Raw genomic sequence first — 12945 nt, 5'->3', positions numbered from 1 at the left:
CTGTATAATTGATAAGTGATTAATTCTTGTGGCAATTGTTTTACTATACGATTATGAAAGTTTTTAATCATTTAAAAATGACAAAATTGATTTGGGGCAGTTAAATTAAGATTAACTTAGAAAAATATAAATGCACTTTTACATCTAAAAGAATTTCAGATAGGATTTATCTTTGATTAAATATATTACCTTTTCAGATCATCGACTGTTTCACAAATTTACAGGCACTGTCTCTTTGAGACATTCCCCATTTCCATTCTCAATTTTATTCCCTATTTAATCATGTTAGTTGATCAAATTAGTGCCTACAGTTAACTTCTATAAATATAACATTGAAATTTAGAATATAAAAAAATGCAAGAAATCTTCAACACACTTTTTGTCTAAAATCTCACATTTTAAAATAATTACTTTATACTAATATTTTGATAGCAACAGGTAGCTCGATTGATTTGGAAGCTATTTTTTTCTCCATTTCATTAGTACAGTACAAAATATGAAAATTCAGCAATTTATAAGCTAATACAATCAGAAATGTTACATTTAAAGAGCAATAATTTAAAATGTAAATTAAGTTCAGAAATTTCTATTATAAATATCCATGAAAAAGGAGAGTGTACTATTTTAGAACTAAAGAAATTGTTAAGGAAAGTCTTTATGATTATGGACTTTCCGAATTGATTTTCCTCTGAGTTCAGTATTTTTGTGATTTTACTTTTTTCTTTACTTGTGCAAGTTATATTCAATCGGACAATTTAACATACACATCAAAATAATTTAAATTTCAACATTTATAACAAAAGTTCAATTCTAACTCATTTTTTTTTATGTTATACTAAAAACATGTTTCTATGTTTTTCTGTATTTTTTTTCCTGTACTATTTTTCTTTGTCAGAATCAATAATTTCTCAATTCACAAATCCATTATTTCAACACACATGGTATTGATTTGTATCTATAATTAACACAATTATAATACACATGTATTCATCATCAAGGTCAACATGTGGGACAGTATGCCCCATGTGACAATCTAAATTTCATACTACTTATAATATATCAACAGCAAAAAGTATAACAAAATATATACATTTGGTAGCACCGTATGTGAAAATTGTTTAACAAACATGGTAACAAAATAATTCTCAATTATTCACATCCATAATCTATGTTATACACATTCTATTTTTACTAACACCACATTTTTTTCTGACTTTTAGTCATTTCATTCTTTATATTCCATTGTTCTGATTACATTTTCTTTTTTTAACATTAAATCTAGAAAGACAACTTGTTTATACATGTGTTTCACATATTAAAGTATTAATACATTCGTTCAATGTTTTCTTAATAAAGTCTGTCACCAAATACATGGATACGAAACTTGTCAAATAAGGGAAGATTTCAACCAGTTAAGTATTCTATTTATTGCAGTTCATTTTTTTCTGTTAAATAAAATTCAATTAAAAAATCTAATATGTGTTTTGATAAAAACAATATTTAGCAATATTATAATAGTCTGATATAAAAATCATTCATAATCAGGCTGGTATAAAATCATTCTTAATTAATCAGATTTAAAATACAGTTTAAAACACAAACAAGTTGATTCTATAACAGATGATAAACTAGTTAATATAGCAAATAAAACATGAATAGTTACAAAACTGAGAATGACATCATACATGTCATATATGATAAATAATTCATAATTATAAAAATAATTCTGTTGTAAACTTTGTCAAAACTAAGTCAATTATTTTCATTTAAAAAAAAATAGTTTAAATTTTTGTAACTTTGATTCTCTGCATATTTCAGGAAATCCCTAGAAAAATTTTCTTCAGCTAATTTTTTCCATCTATCTTTCTTTCTTCATTCCACTTACTCTTTCAATTTGCTACTGGTAAAATTTTCTTTATTTAATTTTCTGTATTTTCTTATCAACTATCTCAATGCATGGTGATATCTGGTTGTTTATTATAACAGCCTCTTCCAACCTGCAAAATAAATTATAATTACTGAATTTCAATTTGATTTTCATCTAATTTTCTTAAACGTTTTAGTAAATTGACAGAAAAATTATCCTTTCCAATTTTATTGAAGACTTAACATCTATACTTTATACCATCAATGGTATACAATAGGTGTACTTTGCATTATTTGCAAACTATGAACTGTTCTTAGTATAGTATACCAGTGTATACATAAAGACAATAATAATATCTATAGAACTTGTATACATTTTAACAAAACAAAGACGTAAATTACAGAATATAAATGGTTTAATAGCGACAAATTTTATAAACATGACCAACCATTCAGACAATATTAAAGGTGCACTTATATGGGCCTTTAGAGAAATGTTTATGCAAGAGGATGAAAACACTTGCCAACAACAGAGAAAGGTTATCAACCAATTAAATAATAGGACCAGCTGAAGGACGCCTCTGTGGCAAGAGTTTCTCGCTACACGGAAGACCATGGTGGCACATTGGTGGCATTCGGTTGTTGTCTGCTCTATGTAAGGGTTGTTGTTGCTTTGACACATTTCCCATTTCCATTCTCAATTGTAATATCTTAAATTCCTTACGGTGAAGAACATGACTATTATTAGTTTCACCTGAGATGCAATTTTACAAATAGTACAATAAGTTACCAAAGTTACATTTCTGTGAAAATGTATCAGCTTCCAAAGGAAAACATACTTTTTCAACTTTTGGACTTCAACTTAATCAAAAACTACCTGGACCAAAAAATTTAACCTGAAGCAGGACAGACGGAAGAACCAACTGAGGCACAGACCAGAAAACATAATGCCCATAAATGGGACATAAAAAAAAATACCATTTAGCAACAGTGTATACAAAATGAATTACCTGTCTTTGATGGCTATATAAGCATCCTTGTCTAAACTGCTTTCCTTGACAGATTTTTTACACTGTGTTGCTAGGTGACGGAAGCACATTTCTTTACTTTTGTTGTGAGCTATATTGTCCCAGTCAGGGGTATTACCTACACACTCCCAGGCTTGTAGTATGTACTCTAGACTAGCTTCCCATGACCCAGCATCCTGAAGTTGTTTACCTTGACTTATACATGTACTCTGCAATAGGGCATATAATATACATGTATAACAAGTGAAAAAATAACCCCAACAACGGATAGTTAAAATATGAAATATTAAGTTTGTTGTTGAATTTTTATAACTTTTGATGATATGACTGCAGCAGTGAAAAATCATCAATATATAGTTATACCATAGATGCCAACCCCCTTTTGACCCATTCAGTAGCAAACTATCAAATTTTCCGTATTATTGGAAAGTTTTCAGTGATCATTCAAAAACGTGCATTTAACAATAAAAAATTCTGACGAGTGATTGCAAACTGATGTGCACTAACATGTTTCATTAAACATGTTATCTGTAGTATGTATTCTATTCATTAATTGTTTAAATGTTCTCGAATCGTACATTTTCATTTTGTCAAGAAGAATTAGAGAAAGGGGAAAGCTACTCATAAAAATGCAAGTTTCCCTCTTTGGAAGTCAGTTTGTTACACAACAATAGGCTGATGATAACTCCAGAGAAACCGGAAGCATTACATTGGCATTTACTAAATACCGGACTAAGACGAAAGCAATGATAAAAATCTGCGTTTTACACAATTGAATGGCGATGATTGGGAATCCGTAACTTTTCGACTTTGACCGTAATAGCATAGTTTTGATAGCAAAATCGGAAAAATTACGGGAAAATCGTAATGGTTGGCATCTATGTAATACCAATGTGTTTTTTTGTGCTATATATGTTATTTTCTTATTTGCCTAAAATGTAGGTGACTAAGAGACATTCATGAATTTTCATATTTGAAGCCTCTTTTACATGAAATTGCAGGTCATTCCATATAATTTGAGAAAAGATTTAAAAATAAATTATGAAATTCTTAATTAGATATTTTGAAGTATGCAGGTGTGAATAATGACTTTTATTTTGTTTTTGTTTAACAGCAATTTCATGTTAACATTTATTTGATTTCTAATCCACAGTACAGTGATTATATCACAGTTCTGTATACACATACCTTAAAGTTTTCAACATGAGTTTTTACTCTACGAAAGCAAAATGCATCCCTGCCCGATCCCCACCTTGAATTTGGAAATGACTTGAAAATATTTTTCCTAAAATACTCCAAATTGTCCATCAAATGTCCAATATCTGGCTTAGGTAAACTTTTTTCAACTTCCTGAAAAAATTTGACAAAAGTAACACATAGCATGTACGAAAAGAACCAAACTCTAACTCTAAGGGAGGTGTAATTGGCTGTGTTGTATATACAAATACACATTTATATCTGCATGGAGAGGATAGTAAGTGACTTTATATATAATATAATAAAAAAAATGAAAAAAAAATTATAATCTGACAATAAAGTCATAAGAAACGAGTGATCGGTGAAAAATAATGTTCTTCCAATTCTTGAACAAACATCATAAACTTAGTCTTCTGTGCACAAATTTATCCTTTTTTTCATGTAAATTTCGTATAATAGTCATTTTTTTTTCAATCGATCTGTGTTATTGTGAAAATATGGCAGGTAATTAAAGTTCGTCTTTTGAAGCCGAAGTTTAATGATTGTCACCCGTTTGTCAACAATCGACAAAAAATCAACAAAAACACACAGAAATTGAGCATGTGTTTAACATGTAAATTCAGATAATAGCTTATTTAAAGGACACCCATGCGTAATGTGATCACCAGATTTTTACGAGATGGGTCACACTGAGGTCACTTTGCATACGGAAAATATGTCGGGGAAATTGCTTCCTGGAAGGAAGCAATTAAAATAAAGTAAACTTCTTCTTAATATTAACAAATTAAAAAAAAATCTTCAGAAAAAAGTATATGTACATCAGTTTTATAATGAAAACTATCCATTGAGTTATAAACAAGAATGTGTCCAAAGTACACGAATGGCCCACTGGCACTATCATAAAAGTCTTATTTGTCTTAAAAATTAGAAATATCATATCATAAGCATCAAGTGTACTAAGTTTCAAGTTGATTGGACTTCAGCTTCATCAAAAACTACCTTGACCAAAAACTTTAACCTGGAAATCCCACTTTCAATTTATATGTTCAGTTGACCATGAAATTGGGGTCAAAAGTCTAATTCGGTTTTAAAATTAGAAAGATCATATCATAAGCAACAAGTGTACTAAGTTTCAAGTTGATTGGACTTCATCTTCATCAAAAACTATCTTGACCAAAAACTTTAACCTGTGGAAGAACAAACAAACGGAGCCACAGACCAGAGAACATAATGCCCCTCTACTATCGTAGGTGGGGCATTAAAAACATATGCATCATTTTTTTTTATTTGAGTTTTCTTATGACTTTAAATCATTTTTTTTAATCATTGTTGGATTGATGCTTTTTCTTTATCATCGTTAAATGTAACATCACTTTTAAATTTACATTTTATATTCATAAGGAAAATATCAAATACCTCTTTCAAATCTGGATGTTTGTTTATAAGGTTACCCAGCAATTCTGTTAATTGTTCAGAACTAAGGGCAGATAATCTCTTATTTATTGAAACAGGTGTTTCATTGGTTCCTTTGTTAGATTTACGCTTCTTCGCTGCTGATTGTGTTAAACCCTGAAAAAATAAATCATTAGGTAAAAAAACTTTCTAAAAATGTATTAATTATACAAATGTATACACTCTGGACATTTTTAATTATTCAAACAACATCAAAGTTAAGAAAACATGTATTTTCCTGTACAAATAATGTAAAATGTAAAAAAAATAAAATAAGAATGTCTCCATTGTACATGAATGCCCCACTTGCACAATCATTTTCTATGTTCAGTGGACCATGGAATTGGTTGAGGTCAACTCTAATATGGCATAAAAATTAGAAAGATAATTTTATTGGGAACATACTAATTGTGACTTGGATGGAGAGTTGTCTCATTGGCACTCATAACACATCTTCTTAAATCTATGTGTACTAAGTTTCAAGTTGATTGGACTCCAACTTCATCAAAAATTACCTCGACTAAAACAGGGCAGAAAAATGGATGCACAAACTGATAAACACAATGCCCCTTCGCCTAGGTGGGGCATAAAAACAAATGTGTTTACCTACCTTTTACCTAAGCTTGTGAAACAAGTATATATAATGAACTCATCATAAATACCAGGACTAAATTTTGTATATACGCCAGACGGGCGTTTCGTCTACAAAAGACTCATCAGTGACACTTGAATCCCAAAAAGTTAAAAAGGCAAAATAAAGTTCAAAGTTGAAAAGCAATATTTTTTTTGGCATAAGATTAAAGGAATGCTTTTTTCTGTTTCACCTATATATGCCCACAAAATTTATAAATCAGATCTAATACTTTTGTTTGATGGTAACCGATCAAGAATATATCTGTTTCTTATCTCTTAAAATAAGACTTAAGTTATTGGATTTTCTTAGTTTGCCCATAGCCATTTGTATTGTTTAGTACAAATATGAAATATTTTTTTTAGATTATTGGCAATGGAATCTTAACACATTAAAATAGCATTCTCATTGACCTATATACCTCATGTCTCCCTTAATACACATCAATCAAATTATAAGATTTTTTTTTTTATTTTGGCATTCAAACTGCTATTTTCAGAGGTTTCAACCAAATAAATTAAGTTAACCTTTGGACAAGGACTGTCTTCTGGATCACTGCTGATGTAAGATGTTGATAACATCAGCCTCTTTCTGACTCCATCTGCAGCATTTTTACGTGTGGGTGTACGTGAACCACTGGATGAGGTAGTACTGGTATCTAATGATGTGTCTAATAAACCTACAACATAGATTATCTTAAAGTGTTATTATCTAAAATGATTGATTGATGATTGTTTGGGTAATAAATGCCCATTTAAATACACTTGGTTACAACATGGAGGTTAGTTTTAATCAGTTTAAGAGGCTGGAATTTCTGGAAAGAACCGCTCACCTACTGCAAGAAAAATAGCATTCCTAATAAGTTTAAAGTTTGTATTTCATAAAATTTCAATCAAAATATTTACGAAATACAGACAGATTTAAATACAACTGAATAGTGAATACATAATAACTTAGAATGTGCTAAACAAAGTCAATCTTTGTGAGGCTCAAATTCCATTAATTTCTTTAAACCAAATTTAGTACATTTGTAACTCTGCCTCTGGTCTGATTTGCAACACAAATAGTGGCCAACATGATTTATATACCTTAGTACACATGTAAACAATTTATGCCTGGCATATAAGACTCAAATGATTAATGTACAAAACAAGACTCCCACTCAAAGACTACGTAATATTTTGTATGGAACTTTAGAGCAAACATTGGCAAAAATCATGGCCTCTTATTTGTCAAGTGTATAAAAAAGAAAATGTGGTATGATTGCCACAAAAGACCAAAATGACACAACATTAACAATTATAGGTCACCGTACAGCCTTCAACAATGAGCAAAGCCCATACCCCATATAGTCAGCTATAAAAGGCCCCGATAAGACAATGTAAAACAATTCAAACAGGAAAACTAACGGCCTTATTAATGTAAAAAATTCTTAAGGGTTCAGCGGAACCCAGTGTCTCGCCTACTGATTCAGTTAATCGCAGACTCAACAAAAGAGGAATACAATCAATAAAAATATTCCTCTTGATACTATCTCATGATTCTAAGAAGCTTCTGTCCAAGTTTGGTAAAAATACAGTATGTTTTAAAAACTTTAACTGCAGACTGTCTGTAATGTAAACTGGAAGAAAAACTAAGTCCATTTATAAGTAAAATACAGATACACAGGTACAAAATTTTAACAAAAGTTTCTTATAGATACTAGCTTTTGATCATAAACAAGCTTCTGTCCAAGTTTGGTACAGGTCCAAAATAGTATAAGAAAGTTATTAAAATTTTAAAAACTTTAACCACAGAGTGAATGCTTTGTTTCCTGGCAGAAAATCTAAATCCATTTAAAAGTAAAACGCACAAAAAAATGGATTTATTTGTTAACAAAATTTACTTCTGGATACTATATATGTTCTGATCACAAACAAGCTTCTGTCTAAGTTTGGTACAAACCCAGGATAGTTTTAGAAAGTTATTAAAATTTCAAAAACTTTAACCACAGAGTGAATGTAATGTTTCCTGGCAGAAAAACTAAGTCCATTTATAAGTAAAAAACGGAAAAAATGGAATTTTATTTTTTACAAAATTTACTTTTGCATACTATCTTATGAACATAAACAAGCTTCTGTCCAAGTTTGGTAGAAATCCAGTTTAGTTTAAGAAAGTTATTAAAATTTCAAAAACTTTAACCAGAGTGAATATTTTTGGACGCCGCCGCAGACGGAATGTAGGATCGCTATGTCTCGCTTATTCGACTCAAGTCGAAGGCTAAACAAAAATGAACGAAAAACAAATATGTAACACATAAACAAACGACAACCACTGAATTACAGGCTCCTGACTTGGGACAGGCACATACATAAATAATGTGGCTGGGTTAAACATGTTAGCGGGATCCCAACCCTCCCCCTAACCTGGGACAGTGGTATAACAGTACAACATAAGAATGAGTGTTGCCATTATGAAGCAAAATTTTAGTTGGATTCTATTGGTTTGCAGAGAAAAATCAAGCTAGGGCCGTAGAACTAGTGGTTAAGCATGAATACTGGTATGCTATGTGTATTCAATCTTTTCTGAAATAACACGAATAATGCAATGCTTTTTGAAAATATTTCAAGTGTATCAACAAGTTCTCTTAAATACAAAACACAATTGGTCTCACTGATATTTACACCACAGATTCCCATTTTTTTTTAACAAGAAGTACATGTAATGACAAACCAATATCTGTGATGGCAGGGGTTGATGTCTGGAATGCCCTTTTCCTTGGACTGGTTCTAATTTGACCTCTTTGTCTTATAACCTCCTCATCTGGTGACATGGGAGAGGCAACAGCATCACTACCTAATAAAATTTTAAAAAAAAATATTTACACTAATAGATAAATGTATTTTCTACATATTCATGAGCCAAAAATGTACATGTTACTATGATCAGCAATATTTTCAAGTCTAGATATATATTATATACATGTATACACTTTTTTTAACATTTTTTTACATTCTACTTTCATTCAGAAAATGTTAAAAAGGTGGATTATCTGGATTCAGAAAGATCGCTGATCATAAACAGTAAGGCACAAATAAAGAAAAAACAGTTATGATATAGTGTGACTAGGTTTAGATATCTGAGAATGTATGAAGTCAAGCAAAAATTGTACAGTCCATTTGGACACTTACTATGACGATAGTCAGACATCTTACCTATCCCTCATCTCATCTTGGACGCATGTCCGACAGTCACCTGTCTACATGAACCCTTTCATCCTTAACTGACACTCAAGACCAGTAAGTGTCGATCAATTTGTTAGGGTTGGAACATGTTTTATCTAAGGCTGTTAAGCAGGTTATGGTTTTTAAACATTAATATTATCTTTTCTGATGCAATTGACAGAAAATTATAAAAATGTATTGCAACTCAATATATTTTAGTTTTGTCCTGTGATATTTTGTCTTTCTTTTTTTCTGTTCTGAGTGTTCGCTTTTAAGATATCAAATATAAAAATGAAGATTTGGTATGATTTCAATCATCAATGAGACAACTATCTACAAGAAACCAAATAACACAGGAATAACATACTATGGGTCACGGTACGGCTTTAACAATGAGCAAAGCACATACCACATAGTCATCTATAAAAGGCTCTGAAATGAAGATGTCAAACAATCAGTCAAAACAGAAACTTAAGAAAGTCTGTATATGTAACTAAGCTGCAAGCTAGAGGAACACAAAGCAAGTGTTAAATGCCAGTTACACAAGTTTGAAATACGTTAAAATGCAAAAGTATACGCTTGGTGAATGCCTTTACTCCAGATAATTTTTATGGGTCATAAACATTTTCATTCAGCTCAAGTGTGTGTCAAGTCTATAACTGTACGCTACACGCATGTAATATATAATATAGGCTACAAGGGCATTGAAAACGCTAAAGATAAGTTTGAGACATGTTAAGGTTGTATACGCTTAAAAATTGTTTGACTTTAACAGGGTTTCCCCTGGGTCAATTATTTTTTTCGCCACCTCTTTAGTCAAAACAATATATTTTTCGCCACTTTATATTTTTTTTCGCCAAATGACATAAATATATTTCTCGTTTAAAATTTACCTTTTTTTCCCCCCCCTCCCTTAATTAAGATGATTTTGCCCCATAGTGTTTTTGATTATTCTCTCAGATTTATTTAAGAGTCTACATTTTAATGTATAAATACTAAACATTTACTTTAAAACTACAGAATATTTTAAGTTAAAAAGGAAAAATATTCGTTATGTTTTTAACAACTTTTCTAAATGAGGGGACCACTATACTTTTATACTTTATTAATAAAGAAATAAGTCCTGGAATATAACAAAAAGAATGGACATGTTTTGATCATATAACATGTAAAATACCAGTATAGTTCGTAAGGGAAAATTCGAAAAAGGAAAAATACTGATGTGCCCTTTTGTACTAAGAAGTGCAGTGGTTTTTACAACAAAATAAAAGCTTTTATCACATTAAATTGATCCCTCATTTCATGTGTAGTCATTACATTAAAGTGTTACTCTCATTCAAGGGGTTGTTCCCAACCTTTTTGATAGATTTCTTCATAACAACAGTTTTCTTTTCTTGACCATCGTAAATGAAAAAGTAGAGACGTAAAACTATGCTTGAAACACGTGTGTCACTCAAACGACTTTAAAGTAGTTTCCCTTATCAATTACATATATTAAAGTCAAAGGATAACTAAAGTTTTAAATCGGAGATTTTTCTTGCTTTTGAAAATTTTTCGTCACAAAAAAGCAGCTTTCTTCTCTAAACTATCTTTAAAAGTTTGCTTCAAACACGTGCGTCGCAAAGTGGTAAATAAATTATGTATGTGACATTTAGGGGAAGCCAGTTAACCATATAATTTTGTCAAACAAACCAATCAATACTTTTATTAATTAGTCCTTTGTTATCGATATCACAAAATGCAATCAGCTGATGATTGATTTTCGATCAAAATCTTAACGAGTTCAAGGAAAATTCCGAGTATATTGTCTAATCAGGTAAAATCCGAGAAACCCGAAAAAATGTAAATAAACAAGATGGCTACAAATAAATCGTATATATATAATTCTTTCGCCAATGACGAATTTTAATTGCCACAATTATTATTTTTTCGCAAATTGCGAAAATGGCGGCTGCCAGCGGAAACCCTGCTTTAACTAAAACAAACACCCCATACACTCTGAAGCAAGGATTATCTTTCCAGATACGACCGGGACATGTTTCAAATACATTCAATAGACTTTTTTCCTTCGTAGTGTACATTCCATTTACGTTAAACAAACACCAGACTTATGCCAACATAGTCACCTGACATCCAATAAACGCTAAGGTACGCTTTCGCACACCTAATACACGCTTTAAGCTCGTTGTGCACACGACAGATAAGATTGACAGGTTGAATACATCCAAAATTACTGGCCTGTATGATTTTTTACCATGGCAGACGTACTTGGGAGCTATACGTTGATGTATGACCCAGGTATTGCATTAAGTAAACAATCAATGTCAGGTTTTATTTTTTTAAACAACAACAGTTATATTAAACAATACATCTTTATTTTTTTTTTGTAATAAACAATTATCTAATATATAAATTATTATGCCTAACAAGCATTTGGGTTTAAGACTGCATTTCTTTTGTTAAACAGTTAAAGAAACAGCTTGTTTTCTCTATCAGACTTACCACTAAGACTTGTATGCAAAGTGCGCAATGGGGAGCGCCTTGGTGAGTGTCGAATATTTCTTTCTAAAACGAAGTGAGCAAGAGTTTGCTGTGACATTATGAAATAATTTACTTGTGTGGCTTGGGTTAAACAACGTATTAAAAATTATTTGGTGAACCAATTTCCCGTTTAAAATAATTTTGATTTTGTTAATCCATCTTTTCAGAAAATTTTGAAACTTGTGAAAAAGATGTTTCCAAAAAATTGTTGCTAATATTCCTCCAATGCTTGATTTTACCGCTTTTTCTTTGTTGTCATATTTCTGATTGGTTTAAAAAGCAGGAGACGCCACCTGGATTCCACTGAAATACAAGAGCCGATAACTCTAGTTTTCTTCTTCTTTATGTAGATCCCTCCAGTGTTGGATCACACACATCTAATGTTCCCTTAACGGATTAGTTTTTCTAATTAGAACATACGAGATGCCGAAGAAAGCAAAAATCCGTGACAGAAAAGTCTTTGTTCCAATTTATTGTACCTATAAATCTACAAATTTTATATAGAAAACTTTCATTACTATTTTTTTACTATATTACGAAGTAAAGTGTACATGATAGTTTTGCTGTCTCTCGGAATTATTTGTAAATAAAAAAAGATAAAATGTAAAAAAAAAAGAGGAAACATTTTTTGGATTTTCATATATTTATTTGTATTGTAATTACTTACTGTAATTCCAATCACAAGGGGAAATGTTTCATACAAATCTAATTCTGAATCTATTGATAATCGGATTTTATTGTAAATTTAAACATCCTATGGATAATGAACCGTAACAGATGACTGTGCCCGGATTAGGAGTTACCAGAATCACTTCCCGTGAGCAATTATAGGCATTCTGATGGTGCTTTACACTGTCAAAGATATAATAATATTTCAATATATACAATATGTCATCATAGTATACTCACTTCAATAACATCAACATTTTATTTACTAGTCAGGCATACATCTTCAATTGCTAGAACTCCCTCAGTTGAAACATTTTTAAATGGTATCCTATCTCCCCCACGCAAAAGCGGCATATTC

General features: G+C 30.9%; 1 protein-coding gene across 2 annotated transcripts; it reads right to left on the bottom strand.

Moving 5' to 3' along the window:
- Positions 1 to 1712: 1712 nt before the first annotated feature.
- On the bottom strand, positions 1713 to 12240 carry LOC134721648 (uncharacterized). Of its 2 annotated transcripts, none has more exons than XM_063584785.1 (7): positions 12158 to 12240; positions 8887 to 9009; positions 6702 to 6853; positions 5508 to 5660; positions 4083 to 4244; positions 2877 to 3103; positions 1713 to 1997 (listed from the first exon to the last, which is right to left on the bottom strand). In XM_063584785.1, exons 2-7 carry the CDS (start codon positions 8984 to 8986, stop codon positions 1916 to 1918), a joined length of 876 nt encoding a protein of 291 aa, XP_063440855.1. In that variant the 5' UTR covers positions 8987 to 9009; positions 12158 to 12240; the 3' UTR covers positions 1713 to 1915. The 2 variants fall into 2 exon arrangements, with proteins under 2 accessions (XP_063440855.1, XP_063440854.1); XM_063584784.1 differs by lacking the exon at positions 12158 to 12240 and adding an exon at positions 11880 to 12151.
- Positions 12241 to 12945: the final 705 nt, after the last annotated feature.

This window comes from Mytilus trossulus, chromosome 6 (assembly GCF_036588685.1).
Source record: "Mytilus trossulus isolate FHL-02 chromosome 6, PNRI_Mtr1.1.1.hap1, whole genome shotgun sequence".
NCBI lineage: Eukaryota > Metazoa > Mollusca > Bivalvia > Mytilida > Mytilidae > Mytilus > Mytilus trossulus.
Note: the sequence above shows the minus strand (reverse complement) of the source record. Positions and strands in the feature narration are given on the sequence as shown.